At 43.9% G+C, this 27,959-nt stretch overlaps 1 protein-coding gene across 2 annotated transcripts in view; it reads left to right on the top strand.

Moving 5' to 3' along the window:
- The window catches only part of ATF6 (activating transcription factor 6), a 740,128-nt gene that overhangs the window by 149,186 nt on the left and 562,983 nt on the right, over nucleotides 1-27,959 (top strand). Inside the window, exons 1-3 of one of the 2 annotated variants that reach the window (XM_085654835.1) lie at nucleotides 2,785-2,812; nucleotides 3,753-3,853; nucleotides 9,231-9,363. In XM_085654835.1, coding sequence (XP_085510961.1) covers nucleotides 2,806-2,812; nucleotides 3,753-3,853; nucleotides 9,231-9,363 — 241 coding nt within the window. In that variant the 5' untranslated portion in view covers nucleotides 2,785-2,805. Of the gene's footprint in view, nucleotides 1-2,784; nucleotides 2,813-3,752; nucleotides 3,854-9,230; nucleotides 9,364-27,959 lie in introns of those variants that run through there. The other variant, XM_085654834.1, reaches the window with a different exon arrangement.

The raw sequence follows: 27,959 nt of genomic DNA, 5'->3' as shown, positions 1-27,959 counted from the left end.
GTTATTGCGATGACGCGATTTACTTATAATGCGGTTAAGAGTATATGGTATGGCTACACTACAAACAACCCAGTAACGATTTTACGAAGGTTGCAGAGAGGCCCTACTCAGGTAGGGGACCCCCCTCACACATACCTCAGCACCCTGCCCTGTAGGATTACCAGGGCCTGCTATAGGGGTGACCTATGAGAGTACATGTGTTGTAATGGGGTGGGATATAGGGTACCTATATCCCTGTAAGGGGTGCTAGCACCACCTTACCCAGACTACAGTAGTGGTCTGGTGGTGTCAGTTTGTATGGCTGTCCCAGGGTGGCACAATAAGTGCTGCAGCCCTGGTAGGCCTACTGGGGGACCCATGCCCTGGGTACCTAGGGTACCATCTACAAGGGACTGGTAGGGCATGCCCAGCATCCAATTAGGTTTGTACCTAGAGTACTCACATCAGTTTTAGGGAGAAAGCAGATAGGCTGGGGTCCTGGATAGCCGGATCCCAGCCAGACTAGTGAAAAACCACTCAAATACCAGGCAAAAAGTTGGGGGCAACCATTAGTCAGATTCCACTCTCCTACATCACTGATCTCTAGAAGATTAGTGAGGAGGTTGACGGAGGGATCCTCGGTCTCATTCCAGTGGAGATTAAAATCTCCTTGGAAGAGATTTTTTGAGTTAGAAAGTGAGGATTGAGTAAGAAGGTCAGATAGTTCCTCAGTGAAGGGAAGAGGATCACCAGGAGGGTGGTATATATTATGTAGTCGAATCGGGGGAGAACCTTGAAAATTAAGTTCGGCTTCAAGGTATTCAAAGGTTGAGCGGTCAGAGTTCTTAACAAGGGAAAGTTGAAGTTCGTTTTTAATGATTATTGCAAATCCACCCCCTATTCTCTTATTTCTGTCTTTTCTAATGATAAATCAGTAAAATGTGAAATGGAAGGGAAGTAACAACACAAACGATGGCTATTTTCAAAAAGTATTGTGATATAGTGAACACTGCACTTTTTTGTCTGGAGTTGGGGGTGCTTGATTTAGAGAATGGGATGGGTAGTGGTAGGTAATAAGTAGGGTAGAAAATGGGTAGTGAGATAGTAAATACGCTGGAAAGGACTGTTTAATTATAAATATTATAAATAATTTAATGTAACTTGATGGAAATGATTGTGATTATGGTGCAAATTAAATAATGCGCACATGTGAAAAAGGTGATTGAAATTTCCCCTTTAACTTTTCAAAGGAAGAGAGGTGGGAAGCACATTTTCTTATCTCAAAGGAAATGGAACACAACCTAGTGTGTGTATAACAGGCAAGCTAATCCCCAAATGTGGTAGCATATGTACTTGAGCCAAGAAAGAATGCTATTTGTTTTTTAAAGCGCAGCAAAAGCGTGTCCTTTAAGCTCATTTTTTGTTTTAGTAAAGTTGAAACTAAAACTTTGGTTGTGGGTGAGGGGCGCAAATATTTTTTAAAGCTGTCTAACATAAGAATTGAAAGGCAGCTTTGTTCAAGGTGGAATAAAGATACATTTAAAGCTTATTGTAAATGTTTCTCTCTTGATTGCTTTTTGGCTCCCATAAGCTAAAATATGCAAAGGGTAATATTTGCCATGTACCTTGCAGACATCCTGTGTTTTTGCAGTCACAACTATTGTTTAAAGCCGACGAACAAAAGAATTGAAAGGCAGCATTGCTCAAGGGGAATACAACTTAGGTTGTGGTTGAGATGCAGTCACAAATATTGTTTAAATCAGTCTAACATAAATGAAAGGCAGCATTGTCCGAGTTGGAACAAAGGTAAATTTAAAGCTGACATAAATGTTGCCCTCTTGGTCACTTTTTAGACACCCATAAGCTATAATATATAAGGGTAATTATTTCCTGTAAACCTTGCACACATCCTGTGTTTTTGTAGTCACAACTATTGTTTAAAACTGTCTAACAAAAGAATTGAAAGGCAGCTTTGTTCAAGCTGGAATAAAGCAAAATTTAAAGCTGAATGTAAATGTTGCCATCTTGGTCGCTTTTTGGACATCCATAAGCTAAAACAAAGGGTAATATTTTCCCATCCTGTGTTGTTGCAGTCACAACTATTGTTTAAAGGTAACAAAATAATTGAAGGGCAGCATTGTTCGAGGGGTATAAAACTTAGGTTGTGGTTGAGATGCAGTCACAAATATGTTTTGAAGCTGTCTAACATAAATGAAAGGCAGCATAATATGAGGTCGAATAAAGTTAAATTTAAAGCTGCCCTCTTTGTGGCTTTTTAGACACCCATAAGCTATAGTAAATAAGGGTTAAATTATCATGTGTACCTTGCACACATCCTGTGTTTTTGCTCTGACAACTATTGTGTAAAGTTGGCTAACAAAAGAAATGTTTAAGGTGGAATAAAGGTAATTAAACACGCATGGTCCATTTATTATGAGATAAGAAAATGTGCTTCCCATACTGCTTTCATTCAATGTGCAAGGCTCTCTTGCAGTTACTCGTTAAACACAAACTCAGGCAAATTAAAATTGTTTAAAGCAAACACAGTAAGGAGGTGGCCGATATGCAGTTGCAAACAGTGGGGAAAGCTAAATAAACAAGTGGCTACAGAAAATGGGAGGGAGCAGAGAACAGAGCCAGCTATAAAAGATGCACTCTGTTGCTCAACAAAAAGAAAGAAAATAGCTCCCAAAAGTGCGAGCAGTGGAAGGACACAAGTACTTGAGCTATGCTCTAGGGGAGGGTCACATGCAAGAACAGGAAAGTACCACCCACAGACCTGACTGGCAGGAAGCAAGTAATGAAGATTGGCGTTGATGCCCACTAATGAATGGTAAGTAATGGGAGGGCTCAAAGCCCACTAACAGTAAACAAAGTATCTCGAAGAGACAGTGCATGCGCGGTCTACGCGAGGCCTAAAAAAGCGCTTGCACTATTTTGTAGGTGCATGCATTGATGGTGCATATTCTTACAAAATTATGCAGGCAGCTGCATCAAAGTCTTTTAAAAAAAAAAAAAACTTTAACCACTCTGCGCTGCATCACTAAAACCATAAAGGTGAGACCTTTTGGTTTTGCCTTTGCTTGTTTTATATAACAGTGCACCCATGACAAACTTCTGGCCGTGGCACAATGAAGATAGTTTTTGACATAGGGGAGCTACCTTCGAGCTTCACAGGCTTGGCACGTCATAAAAGGCTATCAATATTTATTGATTACCCTTTCAGCCCATGTAGCATATTAGAAAGTTGTGTTTTAAAATGCACTATTTCACCCCATTCTTTTCAATGTTTTAATGTGAGAGGGCAGCCTGCTAGAAGAGGTCTGGTTTACTAGCTTTGCTCACTTTCTGCAATTCAGGGCAAGTATTATGGCCCAGAACTTTGAAAGTTCAAGCCAGCACCATAATATAGGTAGTTCCCAAATTAGACGTGTCTCTGTTAAATTGTTATTCTAACAATGAAGTTATTATTGAACTTTAGGGGTGTCAATTGTTGTGATGTTAAGGTCATGTGATATGCCTACTGGGCGAATAATCAGTGTCAAGGGTTATATGTCACTTTTTGTGGCAAAGGGTATGTGATGTTACTCTACCGCAAGCCTTTTGGTGAATCCACGCTCAGGAGCATGACCTTAAAAGTTCAGGAATTAATGTCTGTATTTCTAGCCTTCCACTTTCCAGAAGTAATGATTGAGCTAGCAAACAAGATAACATTCTGACAAAAGGTTACGTTTCTAAAAGCTCTTCCGTGCAATGCACCTGTTTTTTTCCAGCTTCGAATCTGAAACCAGAGCCCCTGTCACCAGCGTCCTCCAGCTACTCCATCCCTTCACCGCTGCCTATGGACTCTGCTTCCACCACTCAGAATGTGCCTGTAAGATATTTGAATTGGGTAGATTGTATCGTTATGTGGCAAGTTGTTCTTAATTAATTGTCCTTAAATGAGAGTATTAAATGTATTCTGTAGGTGATTTCGTTGAAGCTTCATTGCTTCATGTATTGGGGAGCCAGCCTAGTGCATTGTTCCACTTGTTTTTGCAATCTGCCATGATATAGTGGATCACCCCAGCCTTCGTACGGAATGTTCTATTCAGGGGGGCAGCGGATAGCACTTTCAATGGAATGGCTAAATAAGCAAAGGACTATGCTTGTTATATGTATGTCAAACACCCTTATGTTTTTTCATCTTGGTGGCTCAGGGTGTCCAAAATGGTCAGTGTTTGTTCTGTTCCCCATTATCAAAGCAACATTTAAAACCCTTAAAGTAGTGATTACATGAAGGGGTGGGCAGAGCGAACTCAAAAGGGTTCTCTTACCAGTCGCTGATAAGAGTTCCCACTTCAACATAATTTAGCATTAGCGGCTGGCAAGGAACGAGAGTGGAGGGCGGCGGGGTCATGAGGGGGGTACAAAATAAAATAAAAGAACACTTGCCTCCTTGCCGCGTTTCTAGTCTAGTAGTCTCTCTGTGGCCGGAAACAGGAGGCGTACAGGCTCCCTTCCTTGAGGCGTACAGGCTCCCTTCCTTGAGCCAATCACAACACTGCAATGCAGCATTGTGATTGGTCTGAGCGCTGTGGCTCGACACTCAGCCGGGGAATGGGAGGCTGGGCATGTTCCTCACCAGGCTGTGTAATGCAGCCTGGTGGGGAACATGGAAAACGCACATCACTATTGGGCTAGTCCGAGAGGGCCGCCCAAGCAGTCATGGCTCACTTTGGAGTGCAGCAGCCACTCCTACTCCGGGAGGTCATGGCCCGCCCCACCTGGCTGATACTAAAAATAAAATGATAATAACAGAAATAACTTCTGTTATTCAAATTATATTTTTGCTTTTACACTGCTCCGAGAACAGTAGGGCGACGCTCCTTTTCCTTAGCTGTAATTTAGTATAGAAGCCACTTAGCTACAATGTATTTGTTGAATTCCAATGCGATCACAAAAATAAAATGATTTGTTCACCAGCATTTCTGTGGTGAGGCAATAAATCTGCTTTTCTGCTTGCTTTGGTCTCGACTGACTCTTTCTGTACCAATGTGACACTCCTTAATGTAAGACATCCCATTTGTAACCGCAGGCAGCAAACTGAAAATAATAAAGACATTCTATCCTGTGTCATCACTAGGGTCTCTAGATCAGCCTTGACAATTGCTGCCAAAGTGTTAACTATGTGGGTACATATGAAGCCCACATGCATAGCATGAGCTACTACAGCCAAGGCAGTCTGATACAAACCTGGGCTGAAAAAATGCCTCATTACCTTTAACGTTCTCGGTCCAGAGTCAACAAGTTGCCTTTTGCACTTATGCCTCCGTTCTTGCTTTGACTAATGTGCCTACTGGGCAGCAAAATGATTCCTTTTAAGAACTTCTCAAAATATCAGTGACTTGCCCCAAAAGAGGGGGAAAAAAGTAAAGGTGGGCGGTAAATTCTGCTCCGCTCGCGAAATTGTCAATTCCGCGTTCCATGCGGATTTGGCAAAAATTCTGCGATCCGCGGTGTAGCGGAATTCGTGAGCATTGTGAAAAGAGGTATTGCACAAAACGGTGGCATCTTCTTGGATAAATATGTAGGGCAGGATTCATTCTGGCACGATGCTCCGGTCACAAAAATTAAATCTCAACAGGAAGCACTTTCAGATATAAATAATGCAGGTGCCCGGGCCGAGTTATAGCTCAAATTCAATAATGCATTAATCAGCACAAAAAATTGGTGAGCACGGTCGAGGCTAGGCAGGTGTGCTTTCTCCCCATATCTACCGTCAACAATTTGCTGTAATCCTTGATGGAGGTCTTTGCATCCATGAGTTTCTCGAGCGCAATCCCCGTGTAGTTCCTGTGACCAGGAGGTTCTTTCTCCTCATCTGCTGCTCTGATCGGTCTCTGACCCTTTATAAACCAGAGGCATGTGAACTCTCATAGAAGCCCCGCCCCACACACACTCTCGCCGGTATGCAATGTCTTCCGCCCCTTTCCCCTCTATGATGGACAGCTCACTCAAGGGACACCGGTGCCTTTTGGCGCTGTGGCAATGTTACAGACATTCATGGTCACTGGAGACAACTCTTCTGGCCCGCAGCTGTAGTGTAGGAAAGGCACTATACATTTACCCAACGAGGTAGCACTTACTGATTAGCCAGTAGTACTCCAGTTGAGTAGAGGTATTGCACAAAACAGTGGCATATTCTTGGATAAATATATACTGGGCAGGATTCATTCTGGTACAAAAGGAGGTGGTGATGGACGGAGCATCAGAACCAATCAAACACTCACACCCAGTCAACAGATCTGGGTTTAATCCATCACCGTTCTTTAGCCCACTCTGCCACCCCAGTTCAGACATGGCCATATGCAAATCAGTCTGACTCTGTGCCTCATGGGAACAGTCCAGCCCGAACTGCCAAGCCATGCCTTCCCTGGACCGGAAACAAGCTTCCTAGGACCGGTTTCTGGCATTTCAGCCGTCTTCAGCCAGGCTTGCTTGAATCCAGTGGCAAAGTGAGCAAGGGACTCACGTCTGAGCATACCCTGCCAACTTATGGCGAACAAAGCGGTACAAAAGGAGGTGGTGATGGACGGAGCATCAGAACCAATCAAACACTCCCACCCAGTCAACAGATCTGGGTTTAATCCATCACCGTTCTTTAGCCCACTCTGCCACCCCAGTTCAGACATGGCCATATGCAAATCAGTCTGACCCTGTGCCTCATGGGAACAGTCCAGCCCGAACTGCCAAGCCATGCCTTCCCTGGACCGGAAACAAGCTTCCTAGGACCGGTTTCTGGCATTTCAGCCGTCTTCAGCCAGGCTTGCTTGAATCCAGTGGCAAAGTGAGCAAGGGACTCACGTCTGAGCATACCCTGCCAACTTATGGCGAACAAAGTTCGCCATAAGTATGACATTGTTCTGCATTCTGTCCATCAATTGTTGTTTTTGCATTTGTCACCCCGAGTGGGAAGGGTATGCTCAGACGTGAGTCCCTTGCTCTCCATGCCACTGGAATCAAGCTATCCTGGCTGACGAGGGCTGAAAGCCCGAAACCGGTCCTAGGATGCTTGTTTCCAGTCCAGGGAGGACCTGGCTTGGCAGTTCGGGCTGGACTGTTCCCATGGGGCACAGGGTCAAGACTGATTTGCATATGGCTGGGTTCAAACTGGAATGGCATGGTGAGCAAAAAAACGATGGATTTAGGCCCAGATCTCTGTACTGGGGTGAATGTATGACATTGTTCTGCATTCTGTCCATCAATTGTTGTTTTTGCATTTGTCACCCCGAGTGGGAAGGGTATGCTCAGACGTGAGTCCCTTGCTCTCCATGCCACTGGAATCAAGCTATCCTGGCTGACGAGGGCTGAAAGCCCGAAACCGGTCCTAGGATGCTTGTTTCCAGTCCAGGGAGGACCTGGCTTGGCAGTTCGGGCTGGACTGTTCCCATGGGTCACAGGGTCAAGACTGATTTGCATATGGCTGGGTTCAAACTGGAATGGCATGGTGAGCAAAAAAACGATTGATTTAGGCCCAGATCTCTGTACTGGGGTGAATGTATGACATTGTTCTGCATTCTGTCCATCAATTGTTGTTTTTGCATTTGTCACCCCGAGTGGGAAGGGTATGCTCAGACGTGAGTCCCTTGCTCTCCATGCCACTGGAATCAAGCTATCCTGGCTGACGAGGGCTGAAAGCCCGAAACCGGTCCTAGGATGCTTGTTTCCAGTCCAGGGAGGACCTGGCTTGGCAGTTCGGGCTGGACTGTTCCCATGGGGCACAGGGTCAAGACTGATTTGCATATGGCTGGGTTCAAACTGGAATGGCATGGTGAGCAAAAAAACGATGGATTTAGGCCCAGATCTCTGTACTGGGGTGAATGTATGACATTGTTCTGCATTCTGTCCATCAATTGTTGTTTTTGCATTGGGCAGGATTCATTCTGGCATGACGCTTCTGTCACAAAAATGTATTTGATAGCTCGCGGAAGTCCGCGTGCTAGCAGAGTTTTTTTTTGCCGTTTCGCGGAACTTTACGTAGCGCGAATACGCAAATTTCGCCCACCCCTAGAAAAAAGTTCCCCAGACATAGTCCCACTTCGCTAACAATCCCCGACAATATGCACCCAATCGGGGCTTTGTTTAGTGATCTCCGCTCTGGTTTTAGACGTATTAATCATGCTACACTTTCCAGCCTTTAGTCAAGTTATATTTCCTTGCAGTGCCATCTCTCTTTAACAAAGCGAGAACTTAAGGGTTGCCTTTTTTGTTTTGTTTCATACAGCTGGGTAGTATGATAAATGTGTAACCACCTATTTGTGAAAAACGGAGAAGATATCCGCCTTTAAAAAGACAGTTAAGATGCTCTTGCTTCTAAGTCATGTTATGAGGTCCTGCGTGTGAACGCTCTATGGGGTCTGAGTATCTTTTAAATGGTTTTTAAAAGCCAAGCTGCTTAGCACCCTCTTTCATTCACCCCCTCTTTACGTTCCTTGGTTCTAACATGCTCTGGAGCAGTTACTCTGAATGGCAAATAAAAAACATAATAACTACATAGTACATACATTCAGTTTGAATGAGACCACTGCATGCTATGATACACTCTGTTTAGACTGTCTCGGGGTGTAACTGCCATTTATTTTACTTGTGCTAGATGTTTGGTACTCGGTGACCATTCCTAGTCTTTAGAAAGTTGAGTGTGTTTCTTTCACACGTGAAGCGTATCGCCTTAGTACATCAGATTATGTTGTTACATTAAGTGGTATTTGTTATGAGATACTTTTAAAAAAATGACCCTATTGTAAATAGAGCAACATTACAATCTATTAAGTTTAATACAAGGTTTTTGAGCAGTGCACATCTAGAGCTCACATATTTAAAGTTTCTCTCATATATGATAATGAAAGAAAAAGGAGGCTCCGTGATATACAATATTTGACTACGATCACACAATTTTGTGATTTATCCCAGGTTTCACGTTGTGCAGTCAGCCCTCTCTTCTCTTTTTTTACATCGAAAGGATTATGATTTGTCTTGGCACATATGGTTATAGCCTAAGTGGCAGGCTGAAGCCACATGAAAGCTTGGCTACTTTTTGAGTGGAAAGACCAAGTTGATGTTGAGTTAACTTTGAGCCAGACACTTGGCTCGAGCTTTCAGTGGCTCACCCATCTCTACTACATAGCTGTGCATGTCACTTTCAGCATCATGTCAGAATTGGTCAAAATCCATTGCAATTGTTTATTTTCTCAATTTTACTTCAATCACAGGAAGAGTTCGACTTGTCTTCCACTTCCCAGATGTCCCCCCTCTCGTTGTACGTGGAACATCCCAAACCCTGTCTCACTCCAGAACTGCCATTGAAAGAAGAAAGAGCCTCAAGAAAAATACCAACATTTGCAGGTACAAGTGATTTATCCTTTTTTTTTTTTATCATGATGGCCTTGTGTTGGAGTGGGAGGTTTTTTTCCTTATCTGTAGTAAATCTCAGGTGTGAAAGTAACACATTTAGCGAGGGTCAGATTATACCCTTTTCCCCCGAACCTTCCAGAAATAAAACAAAAAACTTTATTGAATAGGGTTAGTTAGTACCAATGTTTTTGTTGGTTCAGAGAGCTGAACTATTTTTAAAGTATTTATTTCAAGTGTTGCACATTTTGGCATAATATTTCGCAAACTCTTTGTCACTTATATACGTGCAACAAAGTTGCGCTTTCAGCATTTTACAGACTCCACCCTCTTTTGCCAATAAGATATCAAGGGCAAGTCGATTTTGTAAAACCATAGATCTAACAGCAACTAATTCCGTATTGATCAGTAAAAATCCTCCAGCAGTGTCAGATAACCGATCAACTACTGTTGACAATTGACAGATTTTGCGAGAATTCAGCAGAACCCCCACTGTATCAATGCACCAAATATATCACCTACTATTTCAGAAAAACTAGCTCTTTTATATCTGGTTACTCCACTACTGTCATTTTTGCTTCCAGTGATTCTTTTAGCACGATAGATTTTAGGGAATACTATTCCGAAATAGCAACTCCCATACCAGTGATCAGGGAACCGAAAATAAGCTTTGTTTCCACATATATAATACATTCCAGGAAATACTGGATCAGTTCCTCCTTTTAGTCCCCAACCCCCAATTACTAAGAAGTTATGTTCACATTCACTGGAACCAACATTGTTATATTCTGTTTTAAGTATATGGAGATAGATTTTCCCTTTCTTTTCAAAGTCCAGAAACATAGCAGCATGAGTCTTGCCACTTACTAAAAGGTCTTCCCTTTCAGCCCATTTAGGTATCTGAGGTTTCGGTTCAGAGGCCCTTCTTTGGAAATCCTGTCTTTTGTGTTCTACTAAATTCAAAAATATCTTTTCTTCTTCATGCAATTTACAGGTTAAGTTGCGTTTATGTGCATCAGCTATATCTATTGTCTTCATTGTTAGGAAATATTCACCCATGAATTGTGAGTCTCTAGTGTGAGAAAGTGGCTCTGTATATACTGTTCCTTAATAGGTACAGGGTGTACAGAGTCCACAGACCCCAAGGGTTTAACAGAGGTTAAAATTAGATATAACCTTACTCTCCAAAGTGGTAGCCTGGTCGAGCAGTAAGGCAGTATCAGAGGACAGTGTAAAGCATTTGTTGTACACACTCAGTCAGCAAATAGTTCCACACACTCAATAACTGAACTCTAGGCCAATGGTTTGTATATAAAAAAATATATGCTTGTTTTATTTTAGAACCAACACTTGGAATTAAAATATACTTTCTCGACAGGAGATGTTTCATAAAAATACTTTTGTATATGCAATAGACTTTTTAGTAAACAGTTACAAGTAGTTACAGTAAGCAACTCTATTTCTAAACACAATACATTGAGCTCAATGATAAATTCACATTATATGCAACAGATTACTTTTTAGATTACTTTTGTAATTCCAGGCCTGGATCCTAGATCCAGTCCTGGGTCAGTTCTCAGAATCAGCTGTTGAAAGTCGACTTTGGTACTGTGATGATTTTTAACTAATATTTAGCTATTTTAAAAGTTAGCACTTAGAAAATATTTCAGAGCAAAACAATCAATGATTCCCTATGGAAGAAAATGTAGGTTATAGGTACAGTAGGTTATCGTTACTTTTGTAATCCAGAACTGGGTGCCTAGACTCAGTACTGGGACCTTTATCCAAAACAGGTAAGTAATTACAAAATGACAGGGTTGGATGGGAATGAAGGAAGATGGCGCTCAAGCGTGTGCACTAAGGGTATCACTATGCGAAAGTAAGTTTAGGTGCTGCCAGGTCAGGGATACCAACCCAAAAGGATCCCTGCGATTAAGTGGGAAAACCCACTTGAATAAATAGCAAACAAAGTCCTGCGCACGCAATCAGGATAGCGCTACTGATAGCATACAAAACGAAATGAACAATACTCAGGGACTGTGGTTTCTTGAAAGAAAAGCATCAACATCAATGAAATTTTTTAGAGTTGTATTCTTTGTGTAACAAAGTCTGACCAATACATGGTGCAAGAACATTCAGCCGACACGTGTTTCGTCACACTGTGTGTAGCTATGACTCTTCAGGGCTAAGAAGGACATGAAAACAAAGAAAAATTTAGAAAATATAACATAAATATTAAAGCAAAATTAAAAGAAAAACATGGGTTCACATGGCCTGGTACTGTACAAGTACAGTTGAGTGACAAAATAAAGCGGAAGCAACAAGAGCAGTGTGCCACTTGTGACAGGAGAAGAAAACACCCTATGTGTTGGGGTGGATGTGGCTATTCAAAAAAGGGAGAAAGAGCGTGGACCATGCGAAGTGCTCGTGGATGAGACCGGTAACACATGGTGCCTTGGAGTTGAAATAAAGCCAAGAAGATGGAAACCGTGGGGAATGAAAAGTCCTCCTCACGTCACTAGGTAATGTAAATCCAAACGGTAAATGATACTAGAGTAAGACACCATGCTGTAAAGTCCAATTCTAATTAAACTGGTAAACCAAAAAAAACAAAAAAATATGGTGAGGAGACAGAAAATGAAAAGGTATAATCAGTAGTGATCGTGAAATCAACATCAAGTGTGTGAAAAACAGGACATTTTAGAAAAAATACCCACGTACAATAGGTGGTGAGTATATAAGCGATTGAACTCGGACACTGTGATAACTCAAAAGCAAGTAGTGTATGAAAAGTTCGTAAGACTTGTTGAGAACACAAAGAACTGGTGCGGATGAATGCACAAAGTCATAACAAAAAAAAGTAATAGGCATACAATCATGAGACACAAGCAGTATGTGTAAAGAACGTCTTCACAAATGAGAATTTAAAACATGTAATAATGAATGCGGTCTAAGTATATAATGAGGCAACTAGGAAAAACAAAACTTAAACAAACAGCTCGAAGAATTATGGAAAACAGAGGTTGAAAGGAGTTTACCCAAGGAGCACATAGAAAATCAGTAAACCTGTGTTGTAGGAAGAAGAGCACGGGAAGAAAATAGACAGCATGCACGCACAATGACACATGGAACGAAACCGCATGAAAGCAGAATAAACAACAATCCCGTACCTGAAGTAGTGTACAATGACGCGGCTCCAGAAAAAGTAATGTGCGATTTAAAATTTTACCGTATCAGATGTGGTAAGGTGAGCGGCGAGCTATATCGACAGCTAGGGTAATCAGCTGGGCGCTCTAGGGTGGAAAAAGGCACAGTGAGCCTATGTGCGAGTATAGAACCTATGAGTGAGGCTGGCGGGGAAAAAAAAACTCTTACCGGGTGTAATGCGGATCACGGGTGGTGGATCCTCAGGTTCGGGTGAAAGCTCTGAAGTGAGGAGAGGGGCAGAGTAAGCCGGACGTACTAAGCACGAATTGCAGAAAAATGTGGTTAGCGCTGGTGGAGTCTTACCGGGTGCGTGAGTGGATCGCGGATAACGGGTTCCCGGTTTCCAGGGTGTTGGAACCTCGAGGTCTAAACACCGGAAGTTAAAGTAGGTCAGGTGCCATTGGGGGCAAAAACAACTAGAACGCACGATGCATGCAGCTGAAATGTGAAAAAGGAAGTGAGGGAGAGGTTGCCTCGCGTTGTCATGGAGACGCGTGTTGAAGACGGAAAAAAGCGGCTGTGATAGCCGTGCACGTAAACAGAAATGGAGAATAAAAGGCAGTGTCTAGGAGTTCAATGCAAACAGCATATTAATAGATGACAAATATGGGATACAAAGATGATGTGAAATTCATGTGTGACACTGTAAAACGAGAAATGGGCATGGAGTAGAAAGTCCAACATTCTGAACCTATTTAACACAAAATAAGTCAAATATGGAGACTCAAAAGAAAGGAACAGATCTCTACTGTAGAGAGTAGGCATAACCAAAACATACATAGAACTATGTAAGAAAAACAAGTACATGTGTGAGGAAGCAAAACAATCAGTGCTAATTGTAAGATAAAAGTTATGCAATGACGATCATGGAGAGACCTGAAAGAAATTTACAAAAAATCCGATTAGGTTCCTAGAAAGTACTGTAATTCGTGGTCGATATTGAGACCGTGCTTCACCGACTGAAGACGCATGATCCATGTCGCCTCCTGTCGTCTCAGTCTTAGCTCACCGTTGCCACCTCGGGCATTGTTCCGTGTGCCCTGTGTTTTGCATGATGCTATGTGTGAAGCCAAATACCCTATGGCGTCACACATAGCATCATGCAAAACACAGGGCACACGGAAAAGACTTTCCTTCTTCGGAATAGACATCGCCAAGAACAATGCCCGAGGTGGCAACCGTGAGCTAAGACTGAGACGACAGGAGGCGACATGGATCATGCGTCTTCAGTCGGTGAAGCACGGTCTCAATATCGACCACGAATTACAGTACTTTCTAGAAACCTAATCGGATTTTTTGTAAATTTCTTTCAGGTCTCTCCATGATCGTCATTGCATAACTTTTATCTTACAATTAGCACTGATTGTTTTGCTTCCTCACACATGTACTTGTTTTTCTTACATAGTTCTATGTATGTTTTGGTTATGCCTACTCTCTACAGTAGAGATCTCTGTTCCTTTCTTTTGAGTCTCCATATTTGACTTATTTTGTGTTAAATAGGTTCAGAATGTTGGACTTTCTACTCAATGCCCATTTCTCGTTTTACAGTGTCACACATGAATTTCACATCATCTTTGTATCCCATATTTGTCATCTATTAATATGCTGTTTGCATTGAACTCCTAGACACTGCCTTTTATTCTCCATTTCTGTTTACGTGCACGGCTATCACAGCCGCTTTTTTCCGTCTTCAACACGCGTCACCATGACAACGCGAGGCAACCTCTCCCTCACTTCCTTTTTCACATTTCAGCTGCATGCATCGTGCGTTCTAGTTGTTTTTGCCCCCAATGGCACCTGACCTACTTTAACTTCCGGTGTTTAGACCTCGAGGTTCCAACACCCTGGAAACCGGGAACCAGTTATCCGCGATCCACTCACGCACCCGGTAAGACTCCACCAGCGCTAACCACATTTTTCTGCAATTCTTGCTTAGTACGCCCGGCTTACTCTGCCCCTCTCCTCACTTCAGAGCTTTCACCCGAACCTGAGGATCCACCACCCGTGATCCGCATTACACCCGGTAAGAGTTTTTTTTTCCCCGCCAGCCTCACTCATAGGTTCTATACTCGCACATAGGCTCACTGTGCCTTTTTCCACCCTAGAGCGCCCAGCTGATTACCCTAGCTGTCGATATATCTCGCCGCTCACCTTACCACATCTGATACGGTAAAATTTTAAACCGCACATTACTTTTTCTGGAGCCGCGTCATTGTACACTACTTCAGGTACGGGATTGTTGTTTATTCTGCTTTCATGCGGTTTCGTTCCATGTGTCATTGTTCGTGCATGCTGTCTATTTTCTTCCCGTGCTCTTCTTCCTACAACACAGGTTTACTGATTTTCTATGTGCTCCTTGGGTAAACTCCTTTCAACCTCTGTTTTCCATAATTCTTCGAGCTGTTTGTTTAAGTTTTGTTTTTCCTAGTTGCCTCATTATATACTTAGACCGCATTCATTATTACATGTTTTAAATTCTCATTTGTGAAGACGTTCTTTACACATACTGCTTGTGTCTCATGATTGTATGCCTATTACTTTTTTTTTGTTATGACTTTGTGCATTCATCCGCACCAGTTCTTTGTGTTCTCAACAAGTCTTACGAACTTTTCTTACGCTACTTGCTTTTGAGTTATCACAGTGTCCGAGTTCAATCGCTTATATACTCACCACCTATTGTACGTGGGTATTTTTTCTAAAATGTCCTGTTTTTCACACACTTGATGTTGATTTCACGATCACTACTGATTATACCTTTTCATTTTCTGTCTCCTCACCATATTTTCTTGGTTTTTTTGGTTTACCAGTTTAATTAGAATTGGACTTTACAGCATGGTGTCTTACTCTAGTATCATTTACCGTTTGGATTTACATTACCTAGTGACGTGAGGAGGACTTTTCATTCCCCACGGTTTCCATCTTCTTGGCTTTATTTCAACTCCAAGGCACCATGTGTTACCTGTCTCATCCACGAGCACTTCGCATGGTCCACGCTCTTTCTCCCTTTTTTGAATAGCCACATCCACCCCAACACATAGGGTGTTTTCTTCTCCTGTCACAAGTGGCACACTGCTCTTGTTGCTTCCGCTTTATTTTGTCACTCAACTGTACTTGTACAGTACCAGGCCATGTGAACCCATGTTTTTCTTTTAATTTTGCTTTAATATTTGTTATATTTTCTAAATTTTTCTTTGTTTTCATGTCCTTCTTAGCCCTGAAGAGTCATAGCTACACACAGTGTGACGAAACACGTGTCGGCTGAATGTTCTTGCACCATGTATTGGTCAGACTTTGTTACACATAAAGAATACAACTCTAAAAAATTTCATTGATGTTGATGCTTTTCTTTCAAGAAACCACAGTCCCTGAGTATTGTTCATTTCGTTTTGTATGGTATCAGTAGCGCTATCCTGATTGCGTGCGCAGGACTTTGTTTGCTAGGTAAGTAATTACGTTTTCAGATGTTATACGATTTTTGAGGAATATTTAGAAATTGCAGAAATCAACACTTAGAAGAAATTTCACAGAAAAACAGTCAATGGTTTCCTATGGAAGAAAAATGAGTTAAAGGTAAGTATAGTTGTGGGTACTTTTCAGAGTCAGTGCTGGGCACCAAGATCCAGCACTGGGAGCTCACCTAAGAGCAGGTGAGTAAATTCGTTTTTGTCACTCGGCTGATTTTTGGTGATAGTTTTGAAAAGTCCACACTTGAAGAATTTTCAAGAAAAAGCCGGTCAATGTTACCCTATGAGGAAAATGAAGTTAGCGGTTTTAAGGGTAAGTACTCGACTGGCAGAGTTGAAGTTCTGGGCATAGACTCGGGGGTCCCCCAGTGTCAGGTAGGTACAGTTAGTTCACCCTCAGCGGTTTCAGGACGGCCGGGTGCAGAGAGAGTTAGGCCCAATGATATCCTATGAGGGATAGGGGGGCCTTGGTTGGTGGCTGCTGTCTGGCAAGCCACGCGGCTGTGGGAGCTGGGCTCCTGGTCACTTACTCAGGGCAAGTGGGGAAGTAGGTTAGAATAGAGTTTTCACTGCCAGGGCCACTCGGGCGGCTGGGTGCAGGGTGCTTTTGAGCCGTCGGGCGCTCAATTGATTTCTATGGGAAATCTCCGGTTTGGAAAAAGACTGCAGGCTCGGGGACGAGGACTCTTCAGGTGCCACCACCACTTCGAGAGGTAAGTTGGGTAGTTGGAGGACAGGTAGGTACCCCGGGATTGGACACAGAGGGCCGTGGGGCGCCGGGTGCAGGGGTACCTTTTGGTGTCGGGAAATCTTACCCTCTGTTGATCGCGGTTGGGGTGGCACTCTGTTCTGAGGCTGCAGGCTTCTCCAGGATTGTCGAGGGGGGTCCTTGGGTGCCGGACTCGGGGTCACAGTCGCCGTGGGGTCGTCCTCGTGGGTTTAGTTCACTCCGGCACTGGCCAGGCTTGGCGGGTGCAGAGTGGGCTGGGATCGCGGTTCCGGGCTGCTGCCAGGGGTGAAAGGTAGGTTCTGAGTAGAGCCTCTACTCATGGGAGTCCCAGGCAATCAGAGTTCAAAGGTAGCCATGTCCTCCGGGGTTTCTGAGGTTGCTGGCCACAAGAGATGCCACGCTGGAGCAGGAGCAGGTTCGAGGGTCGACAGGCCGGTAGGGCTGGGGCCAAAGTAGTTAGTGTCTTCCTCTTTTTAGCAGCTGCAGGGCAGGTCTTTGTTCTTCTTGCTCTTCTTGTAGTTTCGAATCTGGGGAAGGAAGGTTCAGGGTGCCCCTAAATACTAGATTTAGGGGCGTTACAGGTAGGTGAAGGCCAGGGACCAATGGGTCCTTGTCCTGGGGTGGGTACACCCCCTATCCTGCCTCTCTCCTGTGGGAGGGGGGCAGTAGCCTAATCCTGATAGGGTAGGGCCTCCCATCTTCAAGATGGCGAGAGCCCGAAGATGTGCTTCACCTCGCCTCCCCCACCTGAGGGGTGGGGTGGGCAGGCTGGCACATCCCCTGTCCTTGTATGGGGTTTCCGGCCAAGCTTCCCGCCAGAGTGGGGGGTTGCAGTGGCCTGGGGAAACTCCTAGAGGCAGCAGGCCTTTGAAGCTTCCCTTTGCTCATCCTGGGGGAGGAGATTTATCACCTCACCCAGGATGTGCATTGTTGCAGGCCCGGGAGAGCAGGGGCTCTCCCACCCAGGGGTCCAGCAACGTGTCTGCTGTGTGGCAGCCTGGGCAGCCTCAGAGCAGACGTGGATTGTAGGTTAGTTGTAAGGGGGCATCTCTAAGATGCCCTCTGGGGTGCTTGGTACATTAAATCCCACACTGGCATCAGTGCGGGTTTAATGTGCTGAGAAGTTTGATACCAAACTTCCCAGTCTTCAGTGTTGCCATTATGGTGCTGTGGAGCTCGTGTTTGACGAGCTCTCAGCACCATGTACTCTTAAATGGCAGCACTGCACTTACAGTGCCCGGGAATGGACCTGGGTACTGTAGGGGCACAGGGCTCCTGCTCCTGTGCCCACACCATGGGCATAAGGCACCCAGCCAGAGGGGTGGCTGACATATTCCTTGGCAGTGTAGGTAATGGGCATGGCACACAGAGATGTGTGCCATGTCGACTCTTCATTTTTGTCCTGCACCCAGACACTCTGCCTGCAAAGGCAGTGTGTGTGTGTGTGTGTAAGGGTTCAGGGCCTCTAAGGGTGGCACAATGAGTGCTGCAGCCCTTAGGGGCCTTCCCTGGTCACAAGGCCCTGGGTACCTAGGGTACCATTTACCAGGGGCTGACATGTGGCCAGGGTTCGCCAATTTGGAGTTTGTGTGTTTTAAGGAAGGAACATAGGCCCTGGGCACCTGATTGGCAGGAGTCCAGGGTACACTCAGTCAAAGTACATTCAGCAATTTAGCAAAAAGTGGGGGCATACCATGCAAGAAAGATGGCACTTTCTCACATCTAGTACTAAGGACAGGGTTCATGCTCTTTTGCATGGGAAATTCTGAAAATATTACATCTACATTTGAATAATAATACTGCAGCTTTCCAGTTCTATAGAATAAACTAGCTAATACACTACATGAAATACCATATGTCAAGGGTAAATGATAAGTTACCCCTTCAGCTACTGAGCTTGGCAATTTCATGCAAACATAACAATCACTAACTTCCAAAGTTTCTACATAATGTACTAAAAGATTTGCAAATACATTTAAATCAGTTTCATTCTTATCTACAGTGTGGTGTAAATCTAGTTCATCTGATGTTTCTAAGTCTACTCTATCTCCTTTAATGTTTGCAACTTCTGTATGTGTGTTGGTACTATTTTGTTTGTCGGTAACCATTAGATAGGGAATAGCTATTGCTAATATAACCCATATTATGAGGACTAATATTAAACTACATATACAGATCCTACAACACTTCTTTATACAGCTTCGTTTTGGTTTTCCAGCAACATTATTATCAGACATTTTTGGACAAGAAGATTATATCTTCTTAACTTCAGAATCTGGTATGAGAACACCTTAAGCATCTTTTCTCTTTCAGGTCGGTCTCACTTCAATTTGTTCAACATTCAGTTCTTCATCACTTTCTTCATTTAAGTCGAGATTTTCAAAGTCTTCAAGAATAACATATATTCACTCCGTACCTTTGAACTTGTTATTAAATGTCTTCAACCTTTGACTCCTTCGTATTGGTGTTACTTTGGAAGGTCCAGATTGACTAGTTACTTCATTTACTTGATCAGGTTCTTCACTGATTGTCTTAAGACAATATCTTAGTCTCTTGATAATTCTCGGCCAATTATCACCTCTTCGACTTTTCTTAAATTTCACTGCACTGGCAGGTTCTTCAAGACTCCTTTTATTTTCTTTAGATTTTGGCACAACTTGATCAGCTTCGTCTTCAGATTTTTTCTCTATCTGACCTTGTCCAGGGCTTATTGTTTTTGCCTGTTCTTCCTGGATGGGTTCATCTACCTCAACCTGACCCTGTTCAGGATTAGTGATGTCTGGTTTTTCTTCTGTATCCGGAACGTGCGTTTCTATGCCTATCTGGTCCTGTTCAGGTCTTTTTACCTCTTTACCGTCTTCTGCCTGAACGTTTTCTCTAAATCCTAGCTGTCCCTCCTCAGACTCAGGAATAGGGCTTTGGGTTTCTTCTGTCTGAGTATATTGTTCTCTTCTTAACTGTTCCTGCTCAGGCTCCCTAACAGTCGTTTCCCTATTTTCCTGAGCGAGTTCTTCTATTCCTGTCTGGTCCTCACTCTTTTCCTGTCTGTCTAACTGTGTTTGACTCCTAGTTCTTATAAGTACTGCAGGTATGTCCACCACTGGGATCCAGTCGTCCTGATAAGTGCTTGGTTGTTCTTGGGCAGCTACCTCCAGATCTTCTCTAGGTTCTTCAGCTGCACAACCTTCAGCGCCATCGATTTCTTGTTTCAATTGAAACTCTTCTTCTTCAGGAGCTGGTACCCTTTTTGTATGACTTGCATGGATCCAATTAGGCAATCCTGCACACTTTTGAAGTAGTCAATATAACTTGATGCGGTTTATCCCACCTTGGTGCTAGACACGATTCTCGAGTGTGATTCTTCACTACTACCCAGTCACCGGGATTCAGATCATACGATTGGCTCAGCTGTCTGTTGAAAGCGTCTTCCCCCAACCTGATGAGAGATGAAAAACGCACTCTGTCAGCCAACTCTTTGCAATACTCCAAAACCAAGTCATCAGTTATATTCAACAGCTTGTGTCCTGGTACACATGCTTGTCTCATTGCTCTTCCCACGAGTATTTCATGGGGACTCAATCCAGTATTTTTGTCTGGAATACTTCTGAGTCCCATTAGAACCAGAGGTAAAGCATCAGCCCATTCCAGTGGGGTGGATGCACACACCTTTCCAAGTCTTGACTTGATTGTGCCATTCAATTGTTCTACCACCCCAGAAGCCTCTGGACGGTAAGCGCAGTGCAGTTTTTGTTCGACTTTGAATGCTTCACAGATTAGTCAAATTATTTCATTATTAAAATGTGACCCTCTATCTGATTCAATCGGTACTGGAAAACCAAATCTAGGGATGACTTCTCTTAATAAAATGTTGGACACTGTCAAGCTGTCATTTCTTCGGGTCGGGTATGCTTCCACCCACTTTGAAAATAAACAAACTATGCCAAGTACATATGTCAGCCCTCGACAAGCAGGCAGTTGAATGAAATCTAATTGAAGTCTCACAAAAGGACCCTCTGCCTTTCCAATCTTTTCCATACAGACCACAGTTTCCCTACCAGGGTTCATTTGTTGACATATTGAACATTTTTGACAAAGGCTCTCTGCTACATTCCTGAACTTCGCGTTAAACCAATCTTGTCTGAAAAGTCGAATCCTTGCATCTCTGCCCACATGTGTGTCCCCATGATACATGCTAGCCATTGATGCAAGCATACTGTCTGGCATGACTGGTATGCCATCATAACACACCCACACTCCATCTTCTGCCCTTCTTTGAAATCCTATTTTTACCCATTCTTCCTTTTCTCTCAGGTCTACTGTATCCTTCAGATCTTTCACCTCCTCCCAGGTTCCCACTCCTGCAAGTAGCATAAGTTGGCAGCTGATTCCACAAGTTTCGATTTGCTTGTTTAAGGCAATGTTATGCCTTGCACAGTGTTGGGCCACCTGGTCAGCATATCGGTTACTGGCTGTCACATAGTCCTCTCCTGATTGGTGAGAAGCACACTTAACCACGGACACCTCTTTTGGTAATTGAATTGCCTCTAGTAATTCTTTCACAAAAATTCAATTTTTAACGGGGGTCCCTGAGGAAGTCAGGAAATCCCTCTGCATCCACAGTTGGCCAAAATCATGCACAACCCCATAACCATATTGACTGTCAGTGAATATGGTTACTCTCCAATTTTGCATGCTTTAATTAAAGCAATCAATTCAGCTACTTGTGCAGATCTGACTTATGGTAAATAGGATGCTTCAACTATTCCAGTTAATATACATACAGCGTAATCCTCCCTCCTCATGTCGCATGCGTGAGCCGTCTACAAACTGCTCATGCTCAGCGTTTTTCAAGGGTTCCTCTTGTATGTCAGGACGTGGTTTGTTGCTAAGTTCAGTCACGTCCAGACATTCATGCTCAACCTCATCTTTCACTTCTTCTTCGTAAGGATCAGTTAGTAAAGTGGCTGGGTTGAGAACAGTAAAGTCAAAGTCAAAAGTTAGCTTTATTCGGTTAAAATTTTTAAAAGCATACGCAATAAAATTCCTTTCACAATTAGTCACATTACTGTGTCATAATTAACACAACTAGGTATATTACAATATAAAAAGTGCTATACAATTGATGAGTACAAAAACACAAAAAGTTTGTCACCCAATGGAAAATTAATTATTTTTTAAAAAAATGTCAGAAATCATTGCATCAAATTATCGTTAAAATAAAACTTTGTTACACTGCGGACATAAAAAGGCAGAAGGGGGCGACTAGGGTAGCAGCATTTTCTTACGACATCTCACAGCCCCTATAATGTAACTCGCCAACCCAAAACATATTGCAGAAGACCCAAGCATTTGTAAATAAACCAGACCTGTTCAAAATTACAACATCTTAGCAGTGGCAGGATAAATTTATTTTGCTGCAGTACATAAAACTCGCAGAAAAAGATCATATGCAGGGCATTTTGCTCTGATTTGTTGTCACACGGACAAGGCCCTAGAGTCCCATTTTTAGCATACCCCCGGGGGAAAGATAACAACCATGGGAGCATGCCATGTTTGAACCTTTGCAGAACAAACAAATGGAATGGCTTATTTATGTATGTTAAGTACGGCTGAATCTCTCTCCCTGTGCTTAACATCACAAAATTTCTAACTACTTTTGCCAGTTCCTCCTCTTCCCTTAGGACCATCAACCTGTTTAAGTACTGAGATTTTACTGCCTTAATCGCGATTTTACTTAAGGCCCTAGGGTTTGTAAACAAGTCAAGGCTACCCATTGACTCCATTTGAGTTTTAATATAATGGATCCATGGTATAGCCATGGCCTTGTCCAAGGACCGACAGTCCTGAATAATTAGTTGATTTAAATTCGGAGCTTGCTGTGACCAGATTCTAAGCCATCCTAATATCGGAGCCACAGCAATCTGGTCAGAAATATAACCAGTGCCCAAGTCTTCATGTATGTTAAAGGATGCTACAGATTGAGGGAGCGATAAGACTTTTCTAAAAAAGACATTTTCTGCCATTTGGATCTCACTAGATTTAGTATAGCCCCACACCTCACTCCCGTACAACACCATGGGCAAACATTTGGCATTCTAGATTTTCATGATGGCCGGTAATGGCTTACAACCTAAACGTTTAGCAAAGCTCAACAGGGCCCCTGTGGCCCTCACTAATGTGTTTTTTTTTTCAACGAGCGTTGCATTGCCCACGATCTTATATCGTCAAAGACAATACCCAAGTATGGGAAGGCAGGTATTTTACTTAGCTCCTGCCCTTTACAAACAAATGATGCCCTTTTCGCCCGTCTGCTGCCTAACGTCATGGCGTGTGATTTTTTTGAAATTAATTTTCAAATCCAAAGAGTCCATAAAACTAATAAAACAAACCAGAAGTGATTGTAAACCTCTTGCCGTCCTGGCTATCAACACAGCATCGTCTGCGTATAATAGCGCAGGAATCTTTTTATGGCCCACTCTCGGGATGTCCTTACATGATGCAATTAAGGCTTCACCCGACTTGTTTATGTAAAGTGTAAACAGCAGAGGAGCAAGGATACATCCTTGCCTTACCCTTCGCTTTACTGGCCAGGCGTCCGTCAAGCTCCCGGTCTCATTATAACGCACAGCAGCACTAGTATCTTTATGAATATCGGCTAGGAAGGATATCAGTATAGGATCTAGACCTATATCAGACAGGGCAGTCCAAAGTTTCTGGCGGTTTACAAGGTCGAAAGCAGTGGACAGATCCATGAAGGCTAGATGTAAATCCCCCTGCTTTGCGACCGTGTACTTCCCTATGAGGAGGTGTAAGTTGAGGCATTGCCCAACAGTACCTCTTCCTTTTCTGAACCCGTACTGCAAGTCTGAAATGACTGCATTCTCTTCCAACCAGTTTGTCAGCCGCTCCAGGACCACCTTCCCCATGATTTTTGCTGCTGAGTCCAGGAGAGAGATCGGCTGATAACACGCCGGATCCTCTCTGTGAGAAGTTGGCCTGGCATATGCTGTCTCCTAGTTATAGGGACACCTTGCACCAGTCCAATTCGACTCTTATTGATGATAGGTTTAAGACAACCTTTAAAGAAAGCTATCCTAGTGGTAGCTGTGGAGAGCAGCCTTCAGGCTAAGTCTTGAAGGAGTGTTTAGCTTATTGTTTTACCATAATAACCTCTTGAATAACCAAATGAAAGAGTAGCCCACACAGGTATATATATAAAATATATGTATTTATTCTAGACAGAATCCCACAGTCTCTTTATGAGGCTAGTGGCAAAGTTACAATTCAAACAAGCATTTATAAACACAATAAATAGCACAGGAATCACTGGGCCCCAGGGGGGGACCAAACCATATATCAAAAAAGTGGTATAAGAACCACGACAATGCTACAGACAATGCCTAGGGCATTTAGGATCGCTGGCCCCTTAAGAATCCACCCCAGGTTATGAGGAAGGGGACCCACGGGAGGCGCGTGCAGCGGAAGTAGCTGCTATCGGGATCTCTATTATAGTCTATGGAGAATGTCGCGGTTGAAATTACACAGATTAAAGTCACTTCTAGCAGGAGTACAAAGTTAAAACTTTAGACTTAAGCTTTTGAGGAGCCCACTACCACGAGAATACCGAGGTACCACTGTTACCTGCCCCAGGGAAGCCGGATGCATAGGTCGATTCTGGTGTCGGGTCGCGGGCTGATTTTCTATAGGAAAATGTTCAAAAGTGCTGCTAGCCAAAAGCGTCGATGATGCCGTGAAGATCAAAGATGTGAAGATTGTAGAGAAGAACCTAAAAGCAGAGGGGACAGAGTCTGGGTCAAGGTAAAGTGACCAGGAGGCTCAAAGCAAAGAGCCCTTCGATGTCGGGTGCTTCAGGTGCGAAGTGGTGTAGCTTGGATCTGCAGCCACGGGCACCGGGAGGCTTCAAGGAAGGCCAGCTTCCGGAGGGCGACTGTCCCACGTCGGATTAGGGTCGCTGCGATGTTAGTGTCCGGATTGGATCCACTAAGCCTTGGCAACCGCAACCCACGAAGAATAAACAAATCGGCTACAGTGCAGACCCACGAGGTCTGGGAGAGGTCTCCTTTGGAGAGACTGTAGAGCAGGCCTGGAGCAACCAGGGTAACTCTTGATTGTAGAAATAGACCTCCGCTAGGGCCCACAAGTCGAGAGACAAGGGACCGCGGGAGGCGGCAATTTGGAGTGCGTAAAAGGGCACCCACGAGCCACCGGAGGGGACTAGGGTGCTGGTCTTTGGCACAATTGCTGTAGAGTGGTTGGCTCGAAAACTGGCCAAAGCACAACTTCCCCACTAGTCAGGGTCGCGTGCTACGCAAGAGGTGGCTGGTGTCCTGGGGTATTGGGGATCTCGGCACCCCCGCGGTCCACGGTGCCCAAACTCGTTGAGCACACTCACTGGCCTCTGGCATGCGCTGGAAACCCACCTCAAGGGTGCTGGAAGTTGTCGAAGTCCGTAGGAGCAGCGAGGTTCCAACCGGGTCACTTGCAGTGTTTCAGGTGCCTGCCAAGGAGGGGGATAACTCCTTTATCCCAAGGGAGATTTCTTCCGTCAGCTGGGCAGCAGCAAGTCGAAGGTCAAGACTGTAAAGTTCAAGATTAATCTGAGGCTCTGGGGCCACGTTATTCACCTTTATCCCCAAGATTAGGGGAGTGTCCAGAGTAGTGTCCACCAATGAGTGGTGAGGCGGGAAAGGGTGGCTACACCCTCTCCCCTTTGTGTGTTTCCCGCCTGGGCGAGGGGCATATGCCCCTGAACCGGTTCCAAGCGGTGTATGCAAAATGAGGTCTCTGCAGCTGCCTACGTGCAACTCTGAAAGTACATTTGGTGCACCCACCCTGTTCCAATCCACATTATCCTGTCTGGGGAGATGCTAGCACCTCCCTGCCACAGGAGCCCTATTGTCCAGCTGGCGAGGCTGGGGTTTTCCCCAGCAACAGCCAGCCAGGGTCGTGTAGGTAGCGGGCAGTAGCCATTTTGTGATACTTGTGCACTTTTAAATTGGTGTCTCAATTCTGCCGCTTTTCCCATATCGCCCCTCTAGCAGGGGGGAATCGTACCCTCATGCCCATGGCTGGACTGGGGTTATGATTCCTACATGTTTGACACCAAACACGATATGGTTCTGTGTAGCCATTCTCAAGTTATCGCGCTATCGCGATAGACTTCTAATGCGGTTAAGAGTATATGGTATGGCTACACTACAAACAACCCAGCAATGATTTTACGAGGGTTGCAGAGAGGCCCTACTCAGGTAGGGGTCCCCCCTCACACATATCTCGGCACCCTGCCCTGTAGGATTAGCAAGGCCTGCTATAGGGATGACCTATGAGAGTACATGTGTTGTAATGGGGTGGGATATAGGGTACCTATATCCCTGTAAGGGGTGTTAGCGCCACCTTACCCAGACCACAGTAGTGGTCTGGTGGTGTCAGTTTGTATGGCTGGCCCAGGGTGGCACAATAGGTGCTGCAGCCCTGGTAGGCCTACTGAGGGACCCATGCCCTGGGTACCTAGGGTACCATCTACAAGGGACTGTCAGGGCATCCTCAGCATCCAATTGGTTTGTACTTGGGGTACTTCACATTAGTTTTAGGGAGAAAGCAGATAGGCTGGGGTCCTGGATAGCAGGATCCCAGCCAGACTAGTCAAAAACCACTCAAATACCAGGCAAAAAGTTGGGGGCAACCATTAGTCAGATTCCACCTTCCTACACTCTCTTGAACCTTTTTAAATATAGGAACCATAACTGTTTTGCCCCAGGACACTGGGGGGCCCACTATGGTGACTGCATTAAACACAACAGTTAAAACCTTTGTCCACAAATGCTGATCGGCCCTATAAAGATCTGCCGGTTCCCCATCCGGGCTGGGTGCTTTCCCGTGTGCCGTGGACTCAATGGCCTCCAGCACTTCCTCTTGTGTAGTTAATCTTTCCTACCTGAGTAGGTTTATTTTGAATCACAAGAGATGAATTATTTAATCAGGCATAGAAGTCACCGTAATGCTCCACCCACTTATCTGGTGGGATGAGGCAATCTTGATTAGTGTTTACTGTCTCATTAAACAAGGGACTATTGATCACTCTCCAAAATTGAGTACTACTTTTCAGTATACTCACTTTGGACAGTTCTTCCCAGGCCATATCTTTTAACTCAATTTTCCTACTTTTAATAGCCTTTTTATAATACCTTCTGGCCTCCGCAGCCTTCTGAGCGTCCTTGCCAGATTCTTTAAGCACTTCTAAAAGGGCCATATGGGTGTCACTACAAGCTTGGTTGAACCAATTTTTCAATTTCTTGGGCCTTAATTTACTTTTCCTAGTCAAGTTAACTGTTACCTGTGCTGTGATGCGATTAAAAGCATCCAGGATTTCCCTTGGATCTGGATTTCCTCCTATGCATTTTGCCAGATCCTCTGCATTACTCATGTACAGGTTTTCTAAAAAGTCGCTAGGAGTGATGACCTCCCACCTTAGCCTGCGTCCTTGACATTTAGAGACTATATTAGAATTTAAAATGGTGGATGGTACAAATTCAGTATTAAGTGCCCTGATATTGATGGTCAACGTGAGTGGATTATGGTCACTAAAGCCTCTCTGATCAACACTAAGAGGACCTAGAGAGTCCCTCAGTAGACATGACACTAAAATGTAGTCAATCGTAGACTCATTGCCTTGGCCATTAAAAGTTGGGACAGGGCACTGAGTTTCCCCTTGTGCTGGGGCAAACAAGTAATATATCGATAAAAAACTCTCCAGATAGACCCCACTCCTAGTGTGCTCGAAATGAATATTCCCGAGTGGGTCTTCCTCAAGATCCAAATTCTGTAAACATTGCATGTGACAAACATGAATATTAAAATCCCCAAGCAATAACAAATAATAAAAAGTATTATTGTGTTCATCATAATCATCCAAAAACCCTGATAATGCTAATAGATGTTCTAATTCGTCATTCCTAGTAAAGGAATTAAAAAAATTTACCACCAAAATAGTAGGCAAATTATCACCCTCCAATCTTACTGCTAAAATGTTTGGGGAGCTTGTCACTACTAAAACAGCTTTGTATAGAAGTTTCAGACTAAATAACAGAAGGCCACCCCTGGATCTCCCCATTGTGGAAGGAGTTGCAAATTTAATAAATGATTGATAACCATCCAGATAATAACCTTCT

The sequence above is a fragment of the Triturus cristatus genome, chromosome 4_1 (assembly GCF_964204655.1).
Source record: "Triturus cristatus chromosome 4_1, aTriCri1.1, whole genome shotgun sequence".
In the NCBI taxonomy this organism is placed as follows: domain Eukaryota; kingdom Metazoa; phylum Chordata; class Amphibia; order Caudata; family Salamandridae; genus Triturus; species Triturus cristatus.
The sequence above is the reverse complement of the archived record's forward strand: the minus strand, read 5'-3'. Positions and strand labels throughout refer to the sequence as shown.